Source organism: Plectropomus leopardus, chromosome 8, assembly GCF_026936395.1.
Source record: "Plectropomus leopardus strain MGB_pleo_1.0 chromosome 8, ASM2693639v1, whole genome shotgun sequence".
NCBI classification, from domain to species: Eukaryota; Metazoa; Chordata; class Actinopteri; order Perciformes; family Serranidae; genus Plectropomus; species Plectropomus leopardus.
In genome coordinates, this window is record NC_142183.1 from 36,020,585 (window position 1) to 36,038,369 (window position 17,785).

Consider the following 17,785-nt stretch of genomic DNA (forward strand, 5'->3'; position numbering starts at 1 on the left):
CATTCTGCTGGGCCTAAATCTGTCTTTCACTTGCAAAAATCTGCAAATAACTCCTCTCATCTATCGATCTGATCAGCTGTGAACGTATCAACAGATCAAATATCGACCTCAGGAGTGACATTCAGCTGTGAAGGAGATAAAAACAACTCTGCCTGTTGTGCTGCATTCACGGACCCGCAAAAACGTTGGATATAAGAGTGACACCACAGATAGAGTGACATTAACCGCTACGCCACAAAAAAACCCACAATGAATGTATGAAGGCTAAGAAGAATAATGTCAGAAATGGGATGACACTCATTCTACCATCTCTAATAAATAAAACTATATAAATAAAACTGACTTGACTTGACTTTAATGTCACCTTAGTGAATCCCTGGCTCCCAGACATTCATTGGAGATGAAGTGCTCTGTTTATTGAAATATAAAAGTGACAAGTGTGGAACAAAACATGCCTATTGTCCTACAGTGTCTGATGGGACAGATGCAAATTGTTTTTAACAGGGCCATACCAATGTTTGTGTGCAGTGATTCAAGTCTCTGTTAATAGTATGAAAAGAAAAAAAACAATAACAGTCATTTATATGCCTCTACCCATGTCAGATATGCTGTCATACCTTCTTTGTCTTATGAAAACAATCTGTGTACACACACCACTCCCCATCAGTGAGAGCAGCAGCCCCGCCTCATCACACTCACTGAGCTGTTTCATAGACAGGAAGCTAGCTGCTACAGAGCCTCAGCTCTGTTTGGGAATACCTCAGCTCAGAGGCTGGCAAACTAAAAGGAAATCAGCAAGCCTCAAAGCATATTATCCTACAGAGCAGTACCAACAAAATACCCAAACACAACAAATATAGCAGATTTCATCACTACATTGTGGCGCTGGATAGGGTTGCACAATTACTTTAACATGATCAAATGCATTATTGACAATTTAAAAGGCTTATCGGCTCATAGGAAAACTCTGCTGCATATTGCATCAAAGCTTCCTAAACTAAGAGCCGGCCTCCAGATGTCATGCTGCTATACATGCACCCTGCAGCTTGTGAAAAACTTTCCTGAATGTTGAGACAGCGGACAGGCAACAAAAAAATAACGCTGCCAAACTGAATTCCTATCCTTGTCCAGCTTCACCTACAAAATGAATAACGGCATTGATGAAACGCCTCACGGTTTGACAACTGCTGCAAAATTTTAACAACAACAGGAGATGCACTGACTTCAGGTGAAGAGCAACATTATTTCAAGATTTATTTTTAAGCCAAGGTTTGGTAAATAGCAGGAATGTAGCACATGATTACAGTAAAAGCAGTGCTCTGTTGATCTGTTTTAGGTTAAAAGTTTTGGTACACCTTGATTTTTATTTTACTTCTGGGAGATGAGCTGAATTCAGGTGAAAAAGAACTTAATTTTAAGTCCTATTTCGGAGGAAAGACTTGTTTATTTGCAGTACTGTGGCACAGCATGAGGTGAAAGCATCGATGTTTATTTGAATGTGAAAGCACAATCACTGAAAATCAATGAATAATCAGGAAATATAATTGTGTTCTCAATATTGATCAAAATAATACAGTCATGCAGCCCAAAGGTTGGGGGATAAAATAGTCTCGATCGAGGTCGAAATAACATTTTTGTTAAGATAACGATATGCTTTGGACATTTTTATTTGATACAGAGACATCTAACCATATAAGAGCAGAAATAAACAACAGTCAGTCAGTGCGCTGCCTCTCGTCTCTCTCTGCTCTGAGTTGCTGCGTGTTTGCAGGAGGGCGGGGCTATGCTCCACACACACAGAGTGGACTGCAGTGTTAACATCTGAGCAGAACCTAACGCAGAGGGCATACTTGCAAACCCAATTTCCCTGGAGACTCACATTTTTAATTGCCCTGTCCCGGTTTCCTCCTGGGATCACTGGGATCATTCTCACATGTTTCTCCACAATTATAACACATTTTAACACATTTTTTTTCTTTTTTTTGTAATCACAACCTATTTCTTTCACTGAGCATTAAAACTCCCAAGACTACCGTTTCCACCCAGCAATACCACAGCAAAGGGCATAGTTTCCTATCAAGCAAGTGACCCTGAAGAGACTTGCTTGCACCTAGCGCTCCTGTATGAGTGGGAAACAGAATGCCTGGTTACACTGGGATGGCACTATATGGCCACTATGAAGTCCTGTCTTGACTCTAGTCTTTGCATTTTACACAGAACCAAACAACAGCAGCATCATGCTGCTCCAGCGTTCGATTTTAGACAGCGTGCTGGCATCCTGGAAGCAAAAGAAGTGTGATATGTAACATCAGCGTCACACTCTAATGTGAATAAAACATATGTGTCGGTAGCATGACTATCACAAATTGTATGCTCAATGTGTTGCAGCTTGTTCCACATGGAATGTATGAAATAACTATCATGACATCAAGAGTAAATTGCCATCATATTTGTAAGCCACCAGCATGGCTTTGGCGTTTCAGCTCTGTGCTTATGCTTTCTTCACCCACATTAAGAAAAAAAACACTCACAAACATCATCATCCAGATAACTCTCTCGTGGGTGATAGTATGAGCAGGTGAGGCGTGTGTTTTTCTGCTGGCCTCCAGACCTCAACCTTTTAGTTGCATTTTCTGACCATGGAACATGACTACAACTTTCAAATATTATCAATATATGAACTTGAGAGCTGCTGGTTTGTTGCCAGCTCACAGTGAATAAATCCTCACCTTCAACGGCGCTGTGGTAGCAGTTCCACTTTTGATGAGTTAAATCAATGTGTGAGCAGGCGAGGCGTGTGTTTTCTTACCTGCCAGGCTACAAACTGAGCTGGCAGTTTGTTTCCAACTCACAGTGAATATATCCTCACACTGAACAGTGCCACCGTAATGGTTAAACTTGCTGCTAACATCCAACAGTTAACCAGAGGCTTCAAGTTCACAGCAAAAACAGTGCCACTGCGCTCAACAAGGCAGCCCGCACGATGTTACAGACAAGATGCTGTCTGCCCCTCACACCCCTAAAACAAAACACTTCACTCCAGGGACATACTGGGAGGTATGATATGGTAAGCTAGCTCATTGCAATATGTTTAGTAATGCCCTTACCCCAACAAGAAACAGAAGATCCTCCAACAATTGTTTGGAGCCACTACGGTTTAGCTGTAAATCATGAGGGTGATGGTGAGGAAGGGGTGGATAAAAAAAAAAAAGACAACTGTGTGTTGTTATCTGCTGCTTGACACAGAGTTACATGATCAGCTGGAATACTTTAAACATATCATTTTATTTATGCCCACTTCACTCCAGTGTCAATTTGTGAAACATAACAAAAACAAGGAGCAATACATTCTACATGCAAATGTTATCCGTGCAGCGTTTAGGCAGCTGACACAGTGTGTATTATAACATAGAACCAACTCATCCACGATACTTTTAGAATCAAATTACATCAATCAGTTAGTTTTTGTAGCTCTAACCACAGGTTGTGTTGGTATACAGTCTGACATTGTCAACGTATGTTGTATTCATTGTTTTTTTTCACATTAGCTAACGACATTACAAAAATGTTCAAATTTCTCAAAGTGTCGAGTAGGCATGGGGCTCAACACTGATCACATGCTCCAATTAAGTTTGGTACTTTTATACATTTACATGGTGCATGACCCTTGATTATTGCCAAGCAGAGATCTAAATGAAATGCAAAGCTTTTCCTTGTTCAAAACATGATTAACATCATCAAACACCAACAGTCCAGTGATGTGTGGACCAAAGTTTAAGTTAGCCAGCAACTGCTGGCTTTTAGCCTGCATCATGTGCCGTTGTTCAACAGACGAAAATATCAACAGCAAAAATGTCTGGTGGGAAATATGCCAAAAAGATAAATGAATAATTTATTTGCAGCATATTAAAAGCCTAATATTTTGTGACCTACAGTTGCACTTAAAATTAATTAACCCCCATGCAAATCAGGTTTATTGGCAAAATGTACAAACGTTCAGCTGTCATTGACGCCAAAGCTTTAACCTCCTCAGACAGCAGGACACTTACTCCTGGGATTTCCTGAAACTTGCCTGACTTGCTTCACCATAAGCAGGATGTTCTTTTCAGCGTATGCTTCATTCTTCCTCCTGCAGACATACTGCTGATCCATAGGCCCGAAAAGTTCCACTTTTGTTTTATCACTCCCCAGAACAGAGTCCTAAAACTTCTGTGGCCTATTTATATGGTTTAGAGAACAATGGAGCTGACTTTTCTTGTGCTTATGTGTCAGTCATGGTGTATGTCTTGGAGTTTGGGCATGGAGACCTTCAGTGTTTAGTATGTGTCTTACAGTGCAAACTGAAACATCAGTGCCTGCTGCCACCAAGTCTTGCTGCAGGTCTTTTGCAGTCACTGGAGGGTTTTTGACCACCTGCCCTCTCAAGAATCTGGTGGCTACGGTTGATAACTTGCTCTTTCTGCCTCGTCCAGGTAGTGTCGCCAGTGTTCGTTTAACTTTGAACCTGTAAACTATGACTCCAACACTATTTCTATGGACATTCAGTAGCTTTGCTATTTTTTGTATCCTTTTCCTTGTTTGTACAAGGCAGTAATCTCTTCTCTTGACTTTTTGGACAATACTCTTGACTTATTTCTGACATGAAATCAAATGTCACCATCAACAAACCCCAAACCTGTCAAGGTAGTTGATGTGCTCTAACTCAAGCACACGTAATGCAACTATTGAAGGCCCTGATTAGCTGCATCGGGTGTGCTTGAGAAAACACCTGATTTGCAAATGTGTGCTCTCATGAGAGCTTCTATTCAGAGGGTTGAATAATTCTGAGACTGCAGTAGTCATTAAAAGTGGCATTTTGTGTGGAATTTGAAGAAACCACTTATACTATTAGCTGTGTTGAGCGACTTAAATTGTTCTTGTTTGATTAGAATATTGCAAACTGCTGAAAGTTTGTAATTTTTGCCAGTAATCCTAATTTTGAATGGGGGTTGTATAATTTTGAGTGCAATTGTTTAACATATGTAACCAAGACACACAAGCTGACAGAAACAGAGCTCTACATGTGATTACATCAGAGCAGAGGAGCAGAACCGCTGGCTGACCGCAGCAGAGAAATGTTCCTCTGGTGTGAACATCCAGGTGACTGCTGACAGGCGGCTGCGCAACAACCGACATATCGGGACGCTTCTGTGTCCAATATGAATGTGGTGGTGATACTTGGCACACAGTTCTTTCCCCTCTCTTTGCTACTAAACCTGTGATAATTCACACTGTTTAAAGCCATTTTGGCCATCAAAAGAAAGTGTAGTGTAAACCCTAGTGTGGACAATGGAGAGCTCGGCCATAGTGACACACAGCAGGCAATATTACCTTTGGTCCACCTGCCAGATGGCTAGTGAATGTTTAAATTAAACCAGCTACTCAACACTTAGCACTGGCTTTCTGGCTGGTGAGTGAAGAAGGGCTGCAACGATGAATCAATAAAATTGATTATTATTGATAATTAAATGCGTTGGCAACAAATAAAATTATCTCTTTGCTGTGTTGTACGATTGTTGCGTCACTCGCTGTGTAGCGGGACTGTTTACGTCCCATGGTGACAGGAACGGTGGTGGTGAAGCGGGTGTTTTGAAGAGGCATGGCGGAGGCAGAGAAAACGTTTCACACGAAAACTTCAAAAGTTTGGGAGCACTTTGCGTAAAACAAGGAAGCGTGAGCTGCAAAATATGCAAAATTAAGACGGCATGGCACGGGAGTACGAGGGTTATGATGCAGCATCTAAAACGAAAGCAAAAGTGAGGAGGAGGAGAGCTTAACGGCAGGCTAAGTCTCGACAAAAAATTACTATGTTCAGTTTTAATGTATGGAAATGTAACGGTATGCTGTAAAAGTTGTCAACATGTAGTTTTTGAATTGTTTCATATTTGATTTTGTAGATATTTATTATTTATAATCTAATATTATTTGGACAGCTCAGGGATGTTCAAGCAACTGCCTGTTTATGTACTTTTTCGCACTGTTGTCAATGATAATCTGTTTTTGAACAAAGTGATGGGAGGAAAAAATGCTTATTTTATTATGTTCTATTTTTATTTTTTAAAATCCGATTCATCGATTAATCAAAAAAATACTCGACCGATTAATCGCTTATCAAAATAATTGTTAGTTGCAGCCCGTGAGTGAAGCAAAGCTAGCAGCCACTTGCAGATTCTACCAGAATTTGGATAGTGGCTGGTGCTATTTTGTCCCTTATTCATACACTGAGCCGACACTTTTTTAAAAGATGCATTAAATCATGTTAACAAATGGAGCTTTTCAGACTTCATGAAAATCTAATTCACCACTTCCTCAAACTGCATCAAAGAGGCTGTGTCAGTGTGAAAAAGAATGAGGAAAAGCCTGAAACCATGTTAGGTGGTTACTGTATAAAAGGTAAGCCAAGATGTAGCAGGAGTGGAGGAGGGGCAGCAGGACCAGCAGGTTGGACAGGCTCTAACAAGACTTTGCTGCAACATTAAGCCAACATTACCAGAGCAAAGATTCAATCAACAGTCCCTGTTTGCACTGACGTAACAGAAAAGTTTGTTTCAAAACCAGCAGAAATTGTTATTAACATCGCTTCCAATTAATGGTACTGACCTGCTGTTACAACTCACTTCCTGGTGTCTACGAAAAGTAGTTTTTAGTAAGTTGGCACCCATCTAATGTGTGCTTCTATCTATGACGAGGGTTACCTTACAAAGCAATTCTAATTTGTAAAGAAGGTGCGTGTGACTGGAGTTCAGGTTTCAACCAAGTCACCGTGCCTTAGCGGCTCCAGTCATTGTCTGTATTCAGCCATGTGCCAGCTGGGCTGTGTGCTGTATATGGCCGTGCCTGTTAGCCCTGTTAGCCAGATATAGCACAGGGGGAAAAAAAAAAATCAACACCAGTTAAATGTCGGTATTTTCCATTTCTTAGTTTTAAGAAAAGTCAGGAGAACTAGCAGATAGTTTGTCCAAAAAAAATAATCATTAAAAATAGCAATGATATAAGCATAAGCAATAGCTTATTTGTCGAGTTGCATGGCAACCTTTAGCTACGGTAAAAAAATATTTGTTTAAAACACTTTATTTTGGAAGAAGATGCATGTTGTGTTCAGTTCATTTTTTAATGATCAGCTATTGATCATGAGCATGACTGATAATTAATCAGAAACAATCCAAATGTGCACTGCTGACATTTGGACATTCATTCATTGTCAAAGAATCTGCTATAACTGCACAGATGTTAGCATTAAGTCCAAATCAGTGAAACTGAGTATGCCTTAGAGGAGCTGTATTTTGTTAATGTGGTGATTCAACACAAAAGGTTTTAAAGTTTGACATGTGTTCTCGACAGCTACTGTCTGTCACGGGTACCTCTGTCATCTAAGAGCCTCCGCTTAAGAGCCGGATAAAAGTAGTAAAGCCAAAGCAGCTTTTTGCATCAGCTAAAGGTGAAGAAAACAACAGGGTGGTGCTTCAAACAAACCAGCTGGAACACACAGCAGGTAGACTCGGTTACTCCGAACTCACTTAAGCGATTCTGACTAGCAGAATACAGACAGCTCACAATGTCTCTCTGGGTGACAACAATCTCTTCAAATAGTAAAACACGCCAAGATTTACATCACAGCTCTAACCATATGCCATCACGACCAAGGTCTTCGTTCCAAACCAACAGCAGTCAATGAAACAGAGTTCCTCTCCTCTACTGTTACGGCAGTTACTCAGACTTGCACCATATCAGATGACTGTAGACAAATACTAGTCGTAAAAAGCTGTTTTGGATGCCTCAAAAGTCGCCGGACAGGCCGAGATAAAGTTTTACTCTGGGGTTTGCTTGCATTAGGTACACAGGGAAGACTGCAAAGCCTACAGCTTCCATTTTTCACGCTAATATACGATAACGAACAAAACAGAAAACAGCAAAGGGTTGGTATGACTTCAGAAGGTAGCATTAGGTCAAAGGATCACATTATTACCGTTTATTATCAACGCCAGACAAGCAACAGGAACCAAAATGACCTGTTTCATTTTATTTAAGTGTGTACCACTGTTAATGACGACCCATATGTCATGCCAGCCCTGACTTTCTCTTAAACAGTATTAAAACATATTTTTAAAAGGACATGTATATTTTGTTTGATAAATCAAAAGAATGAGGCAATAAAATCGGTCAGGTGATCAATCACGCATATACTGAACCACAATATCTGCACAGGGATCATTTAAGTATTTCTGATTGTAAAAAATAAAAACATGGAGTAATAAAGTTGTGATATTGTGATTTTCATTCGGAAATAAAAAGGGATAAAAGGAAAGGAATACTTTAAAAAAACATCTCCACTGCTTTGGACTACAAATGTCAAAACTATTAAGCGTACACATATCTCACTCACAAAAAACATGAATATATCAAACTATTCTGCTGCTACGCTCACACAATAAATACCAACAATTAGTTTGTTTTATACTATATTAACCAGCATTCCCATACATTTTCATGAACAAATTTCAAAACTTTTCAATGACTCCTCAAAAACCCATGTTACATATTTCTCTTTACCCACTTAGGCAGCATTTTTCAATCAGATTCAAGATCTATTCAAACATAATTTCAACTGTCAGGCATACATGAGCAGAGAGATGGATCGCGGGGAAAAAATGAGGAAACATACATGATGATAAACAAAACGTTTGCATATTAGAGCTTTGTCGGCTCCAGAAAATACATTTGCCAGTTTGTTACATTATGTAGGAGGTTATTCAAGGAGGATTACTTTACCAGCTGCATTTCACACTACAAAAGCCCAGGACCTTTCTAAACTCTAATGACTTTTACTAACTCAATGACTTTTTCAACTTCAGTGTAGTACTTATGTTAAAGTGTGCACAGGACCATATTATGATATTCATCGTATTTCCTTTTTCTGCACATTTAGTGGTTCATGTTAATCACCCTCAACAGCATTCATACACAAACTTCCCCTTTTCCCTCATAAACATATTAACGTGACAGGCTGCAAAGGTGTCGCAAAGTGCTCTGCAGTAACAGGTCAATGTGACATAAGTGCCCATGTTTGTAACATCGAGGCGAAGCAGCAGGCTGTGAGTGACAGTCCTCAGGCTCAGTGTGAACTGAGGGGCACAGCTTGTGTCTTCAAACGGTAACGTTACCACTTACTCCGATAAGGCTACACCCCACTCTTAACAGTTACTCCAACACATATGCATTTGTTGTGTGGCACATAACAGTATAACGTCGAGAGAAGACCACGTATGAGCAGAAAAACGCGGTGAAAACACTCTTCTACCGCGGGGCTTAGGTTGTTGTTTTCGCTTGTGTGCTCCGCCGCCATTTTCTAACAGGGCAGGGGAAGACATGTTGGGAGCTAACACAACAAAAGAGGAGCGGCCATTTCCAACCACATAGCTGCTTTTCCTCACCCCGACAGCTGCTGTTCACAACAGAAATGCACAGCTCGGGTCTAAACATGACTGATACAAATCAATACGTACATTGAAAACCCGACGCGATTTTTAAGCGTTCGGTGGAAAAACACCGTTCATGGAATAGACCAAGTAACGTTAGGCAGATTAGCAGGCCTGCTGCCAACGAGCCTGCTGCCTCTTAAACATTATTGTCTTTAACGTAGACTTTGACACTCTAATATAGCTAGCTTGAGGAATGCGATAGATAAACAAAGTGTCACTACATTGTCAGTAACGACAGGATCATGAATAAATCACATATTTACCTGATGTGTGGAATCCCGACACCACCTTGTAGGATTTTGTACAGCTTGCTTTCGTATAACAACTGTGGATGTCTGGCTTTCTGTGATTCCAATTTTACAGCTACCTCCTGGAAATGACACACACAAAAGATAACATTTAGACTTATACATCAGTTATCACCGTTAGCTACAGCGACCATACGTGTTAAGGTACACAATGACAAACGAATAATGCTAAATCTTGTAGCAGCTTTAGCTAATTTTAACAGATTGATAGCCACAGGCCGGCTAACTTTCACAGCTATGTCACTATCTGCCTCAAATACTTTGGCCCAGGACACAGCGGAGTTCAGCACAACAAGAACATAGATGAATTTCGACATCGATGCAGAAAATTACCTCTCCATTTGTGATGTTGATGGCCAGATATATGTCACCGAAAGATCCCGATCCAATTTTTCTGACAAGCTTATACTTTCCACCGACTATGAATTCGGCTTTGGAGCCACTGCTGCTCGCCATAATATCCACCAAATGAAAATCTCCACCCGATTCACTTTAGGAAATTGTGTGAGGCAGTCTAGCCCGATTGTCAGCAGAACATACAGAGTCCTGTATGTCCAGTTGGCGTTGATGAAGACAAGTGTGGACTAGCTGTTACTCCAAACTATTTTGTCGAAAATGACCCTAACAAGCAAGCTGGAAAGTGGATTTCTCCTGACGATGTTCGCTTTATTCATAGGCTACCGGATATAATGGATCTTCGTTCAAATAAAACCTCCCCCGAGAAACGCGAAATGCCTTGTCAGTATCGATGTATATACATCCGAACTAATCCGAAAAAGCTTACGGCCTACAACAACCACCCAGCTACCTCGAAGTAGCAGCTACTGAAACCTAACGTTGGCTAACGTTAGCATCAAGCTAACGCTGTCGCAAGGACCGCCGCGGAAAAATGTCCGGACCTCCTCGGTGCTGAGGAGCAAGATCAGCCTTTTAAATTGCACTTCCGTTGATAATGTTGCTTTTTCAGTCTTTTCAGTCCTTTAAGAGCGTTTTCAGTAAACTCCAAGGGTCGCAGCAGTCTGTCGAAAGCGCAACCCACTCATTCCGCCATCTTGTCTTCTCTACCCTTTCTCTCAGCTGGTTTCCGTTGGAGGCGATTAGCTAAGGTTAGATATCTCACGAGCCCTTCAGGTGCTGTCGGAAAACTCACAATCAAAACTCGACCTACAGCCTACAGGGCGCGTCACAACAAAATCATACGCAATTATGGCTGAAATGAAACGGTATTTTTTCGATGCCCGATATGTACGAAGTACACAACGGCAAAATTCAAAATGATTTTCTAGGCCTATGTATCATATACTGTGTAGCAGAGATACTCAACTGGCTCTGCTTGGGGGCCACTTTTGCAAAATGACAAAAGGCAAAGGGGTCAGTCGCAATGGTCCCATACACGTTTCTGGGATTTTAGGACATTTCTAGGATTTCAGAATATTTCTAGTATTTTATGACATTTCTAGTAGCCTATTTTAGGACATTTCTACTATTTTAGGACATTTCTAGAAGCCTTTTTTAGGACATATCTAGTATTTTAGGATGTTTCTAGGATTTAAGGACATTAAAGGTTTTAGGACATTTCGCGTTTTTGCAACGTTTCTCATATTTTATGGCATTTTTAGGATTCCGGGTCAATTTCAGGTTTTTAGCATGTGACTAGGATTAGGGGATATTTCCAGGATTTTAGGACATTTCTCGGATATAAGTACATAGGATAGGATTTTAGGAAATTTCTAGGGTTTGGGGATGTTTTTAGGATTTTAGCTTTCCTTTCCATCTAAATCCTAAAATCCATAAGTGGATTTTAGGGTTCAGGATTTTCGGATGTTTCTGAGGTTTTTTAGGATTTTAGGACTTTTCCATAAATTTAGGACATCTCCAGGACTTAAGGACATTCCTAGGTATTGAGGACACTTCTATTAGGATTTAAGGACATCTCTTGGAGATTTGGACAGTTCTAGGATATAATGACATTTGGGTCTTAGCTAGGAAAATTGTAAATGTACACTTGTAATTTCATGCAGACCCATCTCATATGAAAACGATGATACTATGTGACTTTCACATGGGCACATGACTCTACTAGCCGGATAAGAAATTTGACAATTGCATGATAAATAATGGACGGAAATTTGATTTAATTCATCTAATAACAGGTTTGGGCTGTAGTTAGGGAGGGGCAGGATGATGCCACATTCCTCTCATATTATTCAGACTGTAATTACAGACAGACAAGTCTCAGAAATGGCTGCCTCTTTGTCAAAAGTCAGACTCAGATATTGATCATTTTTTTGCAGTAATTATATCTCCCACTCAGTGTGAACATCTACCATATTAGCATAATTTAAGCAAACCAGTGGAAAAATGGCTGCGAAGTCACTGTCTAAATAAAATCCCATAGAATTTACATTAATACAGTACGTTCAGCTCCTTTATAATGAGCTGGCATAATGACCCAAAAGTTTTCAAGTTGTAAAACCTTTGATTAAAGCCAGTCATGTATAGCCTTTCAATCGAAAAAGCATCAGAACTTACACTGAAAAAAAAGGATCAGTAGTTTCAGCTCAAAATACACAAGTATTAGTTTAAGCTCAAAATCATTGTCGCAGCAGGTCAGGTATTTTTAAAAGGATTTCTTTGGCTTTTGGAGTTATGGGAAATGTTAGTTGGTAAGACTTGAAGAGTACTTTTTGGAAAGGTTTTTCGAAACTGAAATCATTTTCAAATCATGTTTCCCGTTCCTCCCATTTCGCCGACGTCGCCTGAACGCAGCGTCAGGGTGGAGACTCCGCTGCTGTGTGCATGTTGCGTCAGGTAGGCTACAGGTGAGCAAACCAAATACAATCCAGTAAGTCCAGTTTGAGCGTTACATCCGCCAGTTTCAAGCTTTAGTATCACACACAGTTTGAAGGTTTTTAATGTTATAACATGAAACTGTGCCAAAGCAGGGCCGGACTAAAGCGGGCTTTAGAAAGTCTTGCATCCCCGAATTCCCCTTCCCCCCCCCGTTGTTGTTTAACTGTTTAAGTTCAGTTGGGTAAATAGGTCAACTGAATCATTCATTTTTCTTTTCTATGAGTAATGGATTTCATAAACACAGAAAAATAAATTACATTGTAATCAGCCCATAAAATATTCACTAAGCGTCAGATTTTCATCATGGAACTTTTCCCAGCTTCATAAACTAATCAAATTACATACACAGAGGAGGTCCCAGGTGTGACTTATGGTAGCTAACCATGCAGGATGAGGAGGCAATGCTGCTAGTGTCAAAAACAAGGTCTAAAGCCACATTCAGACTGACAATATAACACTGCTTAAAAAAACAATCAAACAGAACAATAAGGACCCTCAAAAACACTAAATATGTTTTCATGCACAGTTCAGTGGAGCCACAGTTATAGCTCCATTAGGTGAGTTAATTGGACTAATGTCCTTGTTCCAGTATACAAGCAGCGGAGGACAATGCATTTGATGACAGAATATCCGACTTCATTACAGCAGGTGGAGATACACCCCTTTCAGCTAGTTTAAATACATTAATATAATTTCTACAGTCTGTGATATAGACTGCATCACAATCATAACTGTTTATTTATGATAACTTCGGGCTAGAAAACCGCTGCGTCACGTACACGTAATCAAACGGCTGAGCAAACTCTGCTTTCATTAATTAGTTTGAAGCCACCTAAAAAAATCAATGTCACGTGTATCACGTATCAAGTGTACACTATATTTAGAATATTTTCACTTCTTTACTTTGCTGTCAGACAGCCCTTACGGACTGGGATTTGAAGCCGTTATATCAAAAGGAACAAACTCCACTGATTCATTTTACTCTTTTACTGCCTCCATCAGCTGTTGTGGGAGGGAAAGAGGGGACAATATTCAAATACAGTGAACAAATAAACTGGTATTGATTTTCTAGGTGGTTCAAATATGTTTTGCTGCGGTCTCAACCACAGCAGGACATCGCTTAGCTTCTGTGCCGGTGTTGTGGGACCGGGTGGGTGGCTGGATGGAACTTTTTTTTTTTTAAATAAATATGAAATACTAACTTTTCAAGTAGTATGTCCCTCACCTAAGCAAAAATTAATAACACAAGTTCCTCTTCAATACTTACATGTTTTTAATGATGGACCCATTTTGCAGTAAGTAACAAACGGTCCCTATCCCTAACCACAGAGGGAGGCAGGCGCGGTGACTAGGAGCATGCACAGAACACCAAGTCTGGTTAGAGTCCGACGTGTTGACATGATCGAACAGCTCGACTTCCAGTCACATTATCTGGGTGTGTTTTACAACTTTTGAGAAATTCAGTTTAGTCTGATTTCAGTCAAACAAATTTACATGGATTTTAAAACTCCAGTTTTAGTTGGACTAACACAATAATTCCACTTATTTTTGACATCTCAAAACATGCTGAGCAGCGCTCATAAGGTGGGCCGATGGGTAAAAGGGGATTCTATCATACAACTACAACTTTAGAGAGCTTGTTTCCAGTAAATGCTTTGTTCCTTACAATCAATGCACTCCTTCATATTAAAAAGACAAATCTACAGCTTTAAGCAAAAAGGAAAACCAGCCTATATGAAGAACTATGACTCACCAAACATGGACATGACACATCAAAACAGGATTGTTGTGTAACCTCAAACAAGTTAAGTGTCTGTGCACATCAGATTATTAGTAATATTAACTGTAGAGGAAAAAAACAAAGTATATCAACATGTGCTTTCTTAATTCTTCATATTGATGTAGTTTTCGAGCTGCATATATATATTAAAAGGCTCACTGATTTATAATAAAAATGATATTTACAATGTTTTACATTTTATTGCTCTATAAAGCCCTTTGGATTGCCCTGTTGAAATGTGCTATACAAATAAAGCTTCCTTCCCATTTTGTGGGAAGGAAGGGAGGAGGGGATGAATGTGCATTTACTTGTAATCCTTAATTACATTTAATAGTGTAAAATTACTTTTGATATTTAAGTTCAGTAAATATCAGATACTTTAAGACTTTTACTCAAGTAATATTCTAATAGGTGACTTTACTTTGTACCAAAGTCATTTTCTGTAGAAGATTTCTGTACTTTTCCTCAAGTGTGGCTTTCAGGTACTTTATCCACCACCGCTGTTTCTATCCTGAACAGACAAATCATTCGCATTTTTACGTTTGCATTGGCAACAGTATGATTCTTACAGACGTATGTCAGTGCTGACTTGAATTCAAATACAAATTCATTTTTTACTATATGTTCCAAATGTCAGTTCCCCCAAAATGTGCCCCTAGAGTCTACAGTATAACATATAACACTTTGTGAAGTAGTGACCAGAAGGATGAAATGTATCAGTGTGTTTAAAAGTGCTTATGAACTGTATTTAGTCTCTCTTGTGTCTCTGTCTGTAACATTTTCACCGACTAAACTGGTAGAATGAAGATTAAATTAAATTAAATTAAAAAAAGAAGCCACCCTTATGAGGACAAGCGGTTACAGAAAATGACTGAAATGAAATGAAAAAAAGAAGCCTCATGTGTTTTGATTTTTTTTTTTTATTGATCACTTGGGGAGTAATTGCCAATAACATTTTTACCAACAAATATCAGACAGGAAGTTGTTTCAGTAAAATAAAACATAAGGACACAATTTCTACTGAACAGACCACATATTGCACTGTTCATTATTATCATTATTATTATTATTATTATTATTATTATTATTATTATTATTGTTATTATTATTATTATTATTATTATTATTATTATTATTATTATTATTATTATTATTATTATTAATAGTAATACTACTACTACTACTACTACTACTACTGATAATAATAATAATAATAATAATAGATTATTTATTGTGAGTTTGTTTGGTTTGGGTGCAGTATATTATACCAAAGGGAGAGTCACAGATATTAGCATGAATTGCATTTTGTTCCATGAGGCTTCTCAGTGTATACTTAGTGATTAGATGTCACTGATGCTTCCCACAGTAAAAATGTCTCACAAGAGTTGTGCACACAGAGACTGTAAAGTCTACCTGATGTCTGCACTGCACATTTCTCTCCACCTCTGCCTTCTTCAGCTGCCTAACATGAAGGTATTACTCAGTCCAATGGCACCACCTGCTGCTGATCCACTTTGCACAGCACATGGGAAATGTAATGGGAAGAAAAAACAAACCAAAATGATTCTGTAACTACATTTTATAACATATCAAATTCAATATGTCTTTATTCTGCAAGGGCCATTATAATCAGCAGCTCACCAGCAGGTCAAGAAACACACAATAAATAAAAGAAGAAAAGAAAACTCCACCGTACAAATAGATATAAATATCCCAAAATATCCAAAGGAAAAATAAGTTAAGAAAGCCATATAAATAGTGTAGCAATGCACAGTAAATAACAGTATAGAATACAGTAAAGCAGTGGTTCTCAATTTTTTCAACCCATGACCCCCCGAATAATCAGGTTGGTGTAATTCACAATACCACAATACAAACACACAGATCACTCATAAACTGCCTGCTCCTCCTTTGTCATTATTTAAATCTTTAAATACAGTTTTAGCCTCACATATACAGCACTAGATGTATGCAGGCAATTCTGTTCAATTCAAAATCAGTTCAGTTGGCTTTATTGTAATGACGTAGGAATGTCCAAATGTTAAAATGTAGAAAAGTTAACACCAATCACATTGTGTTAACAACAGTAAAATAAAGTAAAGACAGAACATTCATTCATAGATTCATTATCCAAAACCACTTGTCTTCATAAGGGTCATGGGGGGGCTGGAGCCAATCCCAGTAGTCATTGGGCGCGAGCCGGGTTACACCCTGGACAGGTCACCAGACTATTGCAGGGCCGACACATATAGACAGACAACCTTTCACACTCACAGTCACACCTACGGGCAATTTAGAACACACACACACACACACACACACACACACACACACACACACGTCCATCTGCTGTATTAAGAATGTTTAAGGTCAACAGAGGAACTATTAACTACAATGTATTAATACAAAATCAAAGCTACCAATTGTAAAAAAAAAAAAAAAGAAAAATGAGGGAAAAAAATCTCCCAACTTTCTCTGTCTTGTTGACTGTCCCTTCACTTCACTGTTTTTTATTAATTCAGGTTTAATATGATCATATGTTTTTTAAACCAAATCATCACCACAATTCATTTTTAGTATGTTCCCCCTATATTGTAAATACTGTGATATTCATAATATGAAGTAATATTAAGTCATAGTCCACTGACTAGCTTTTCTGAGCTTCCAGCTGCACCTTACTATATACTGGCAAGTGTCCTTTATTTAAGACAGTTGATCAAATTACTCTTTATTTGTCTTCAACTATTTCCACAATTAGAGATGAATTTCAGGCCTCACTGTGTGTGACAGTCACATGTTGACTGTGTGGTTGTGTGTTCATACTAAAACCTTGAGTATAGTTCTATTTCTGTTTTTCCTGGCTGTTGCTCTTTTGATCCAGTCATGTTGTCTTGTGGCTCAGATGATTTGGGGCTGTATTCACAAACATTCTGATAACTTTTCTACCAAGGAGTCCGAGCTTGGGAGTGATCTAGGAACATTCTCAGAGAAACTCTGAACACATGGAAGGGACAGGAACTTTTATCTTCGAGAGGAGGTGTGGCAGACCCTGTTAAGCATGATGCATTCTTTAAAAAGGTGTGATTGACTGTCACAATATGAGACTGTAAAAGTGTTGCCATTGTTCATGTGAACACTGCTGATGGAAGGTTGAGACAGACTCAAGTCATCACTGCTGCACTGCTGCATTTTTACAGTTAGTGTTGTCATCACTTTATTTCTGGCGTTATTGTGTTGGGTGGATGAAGATGTGGAAGACATCATCTCTAATGACATCGACCACAAACATGAATCCTGCATAATCAAGGCAAGGCGAATTTATTAAT

At 39.1% G+C, this 17,785-nt stretch overlaps 1 protein-coding gene across 3 annotated transcripts in view; it reads right to left on the reverse strand.

The window, feature by feature from the left end:
* Positions 1-10,916, reverse strand: part of csnk1a1 (casein kinase 1, alpha 1) — a 38,089-nt gene extending 27,173 nt beyond the window's left edge. For 2 of the 3 annotated variants that reach the window (XM_042493212.2, XM_042493210.2), the window contains exons 1-2: positions 10,160-10,916; positions 9,782-9,888 (exon numbers count right to left, since the gene is read on the reverse strand). In XM_042493212.2, the coding sequence (XP_042349146.1) occupies positions 9,782-9,888; positions 10,160-10,282 (230 nt within the window). In that variant the 5' untranslated portion in view covers positions 10,283-10,916. The remainder of the gene's footprint in view (positions 1-9,781; positions 9,889-10,159) is intronic. The other variant, XM_042493213.2, reaches the window with a different exon arrangement.
* Positions 10,917-17,785: the final 6,869 nt, after the last annotated feature.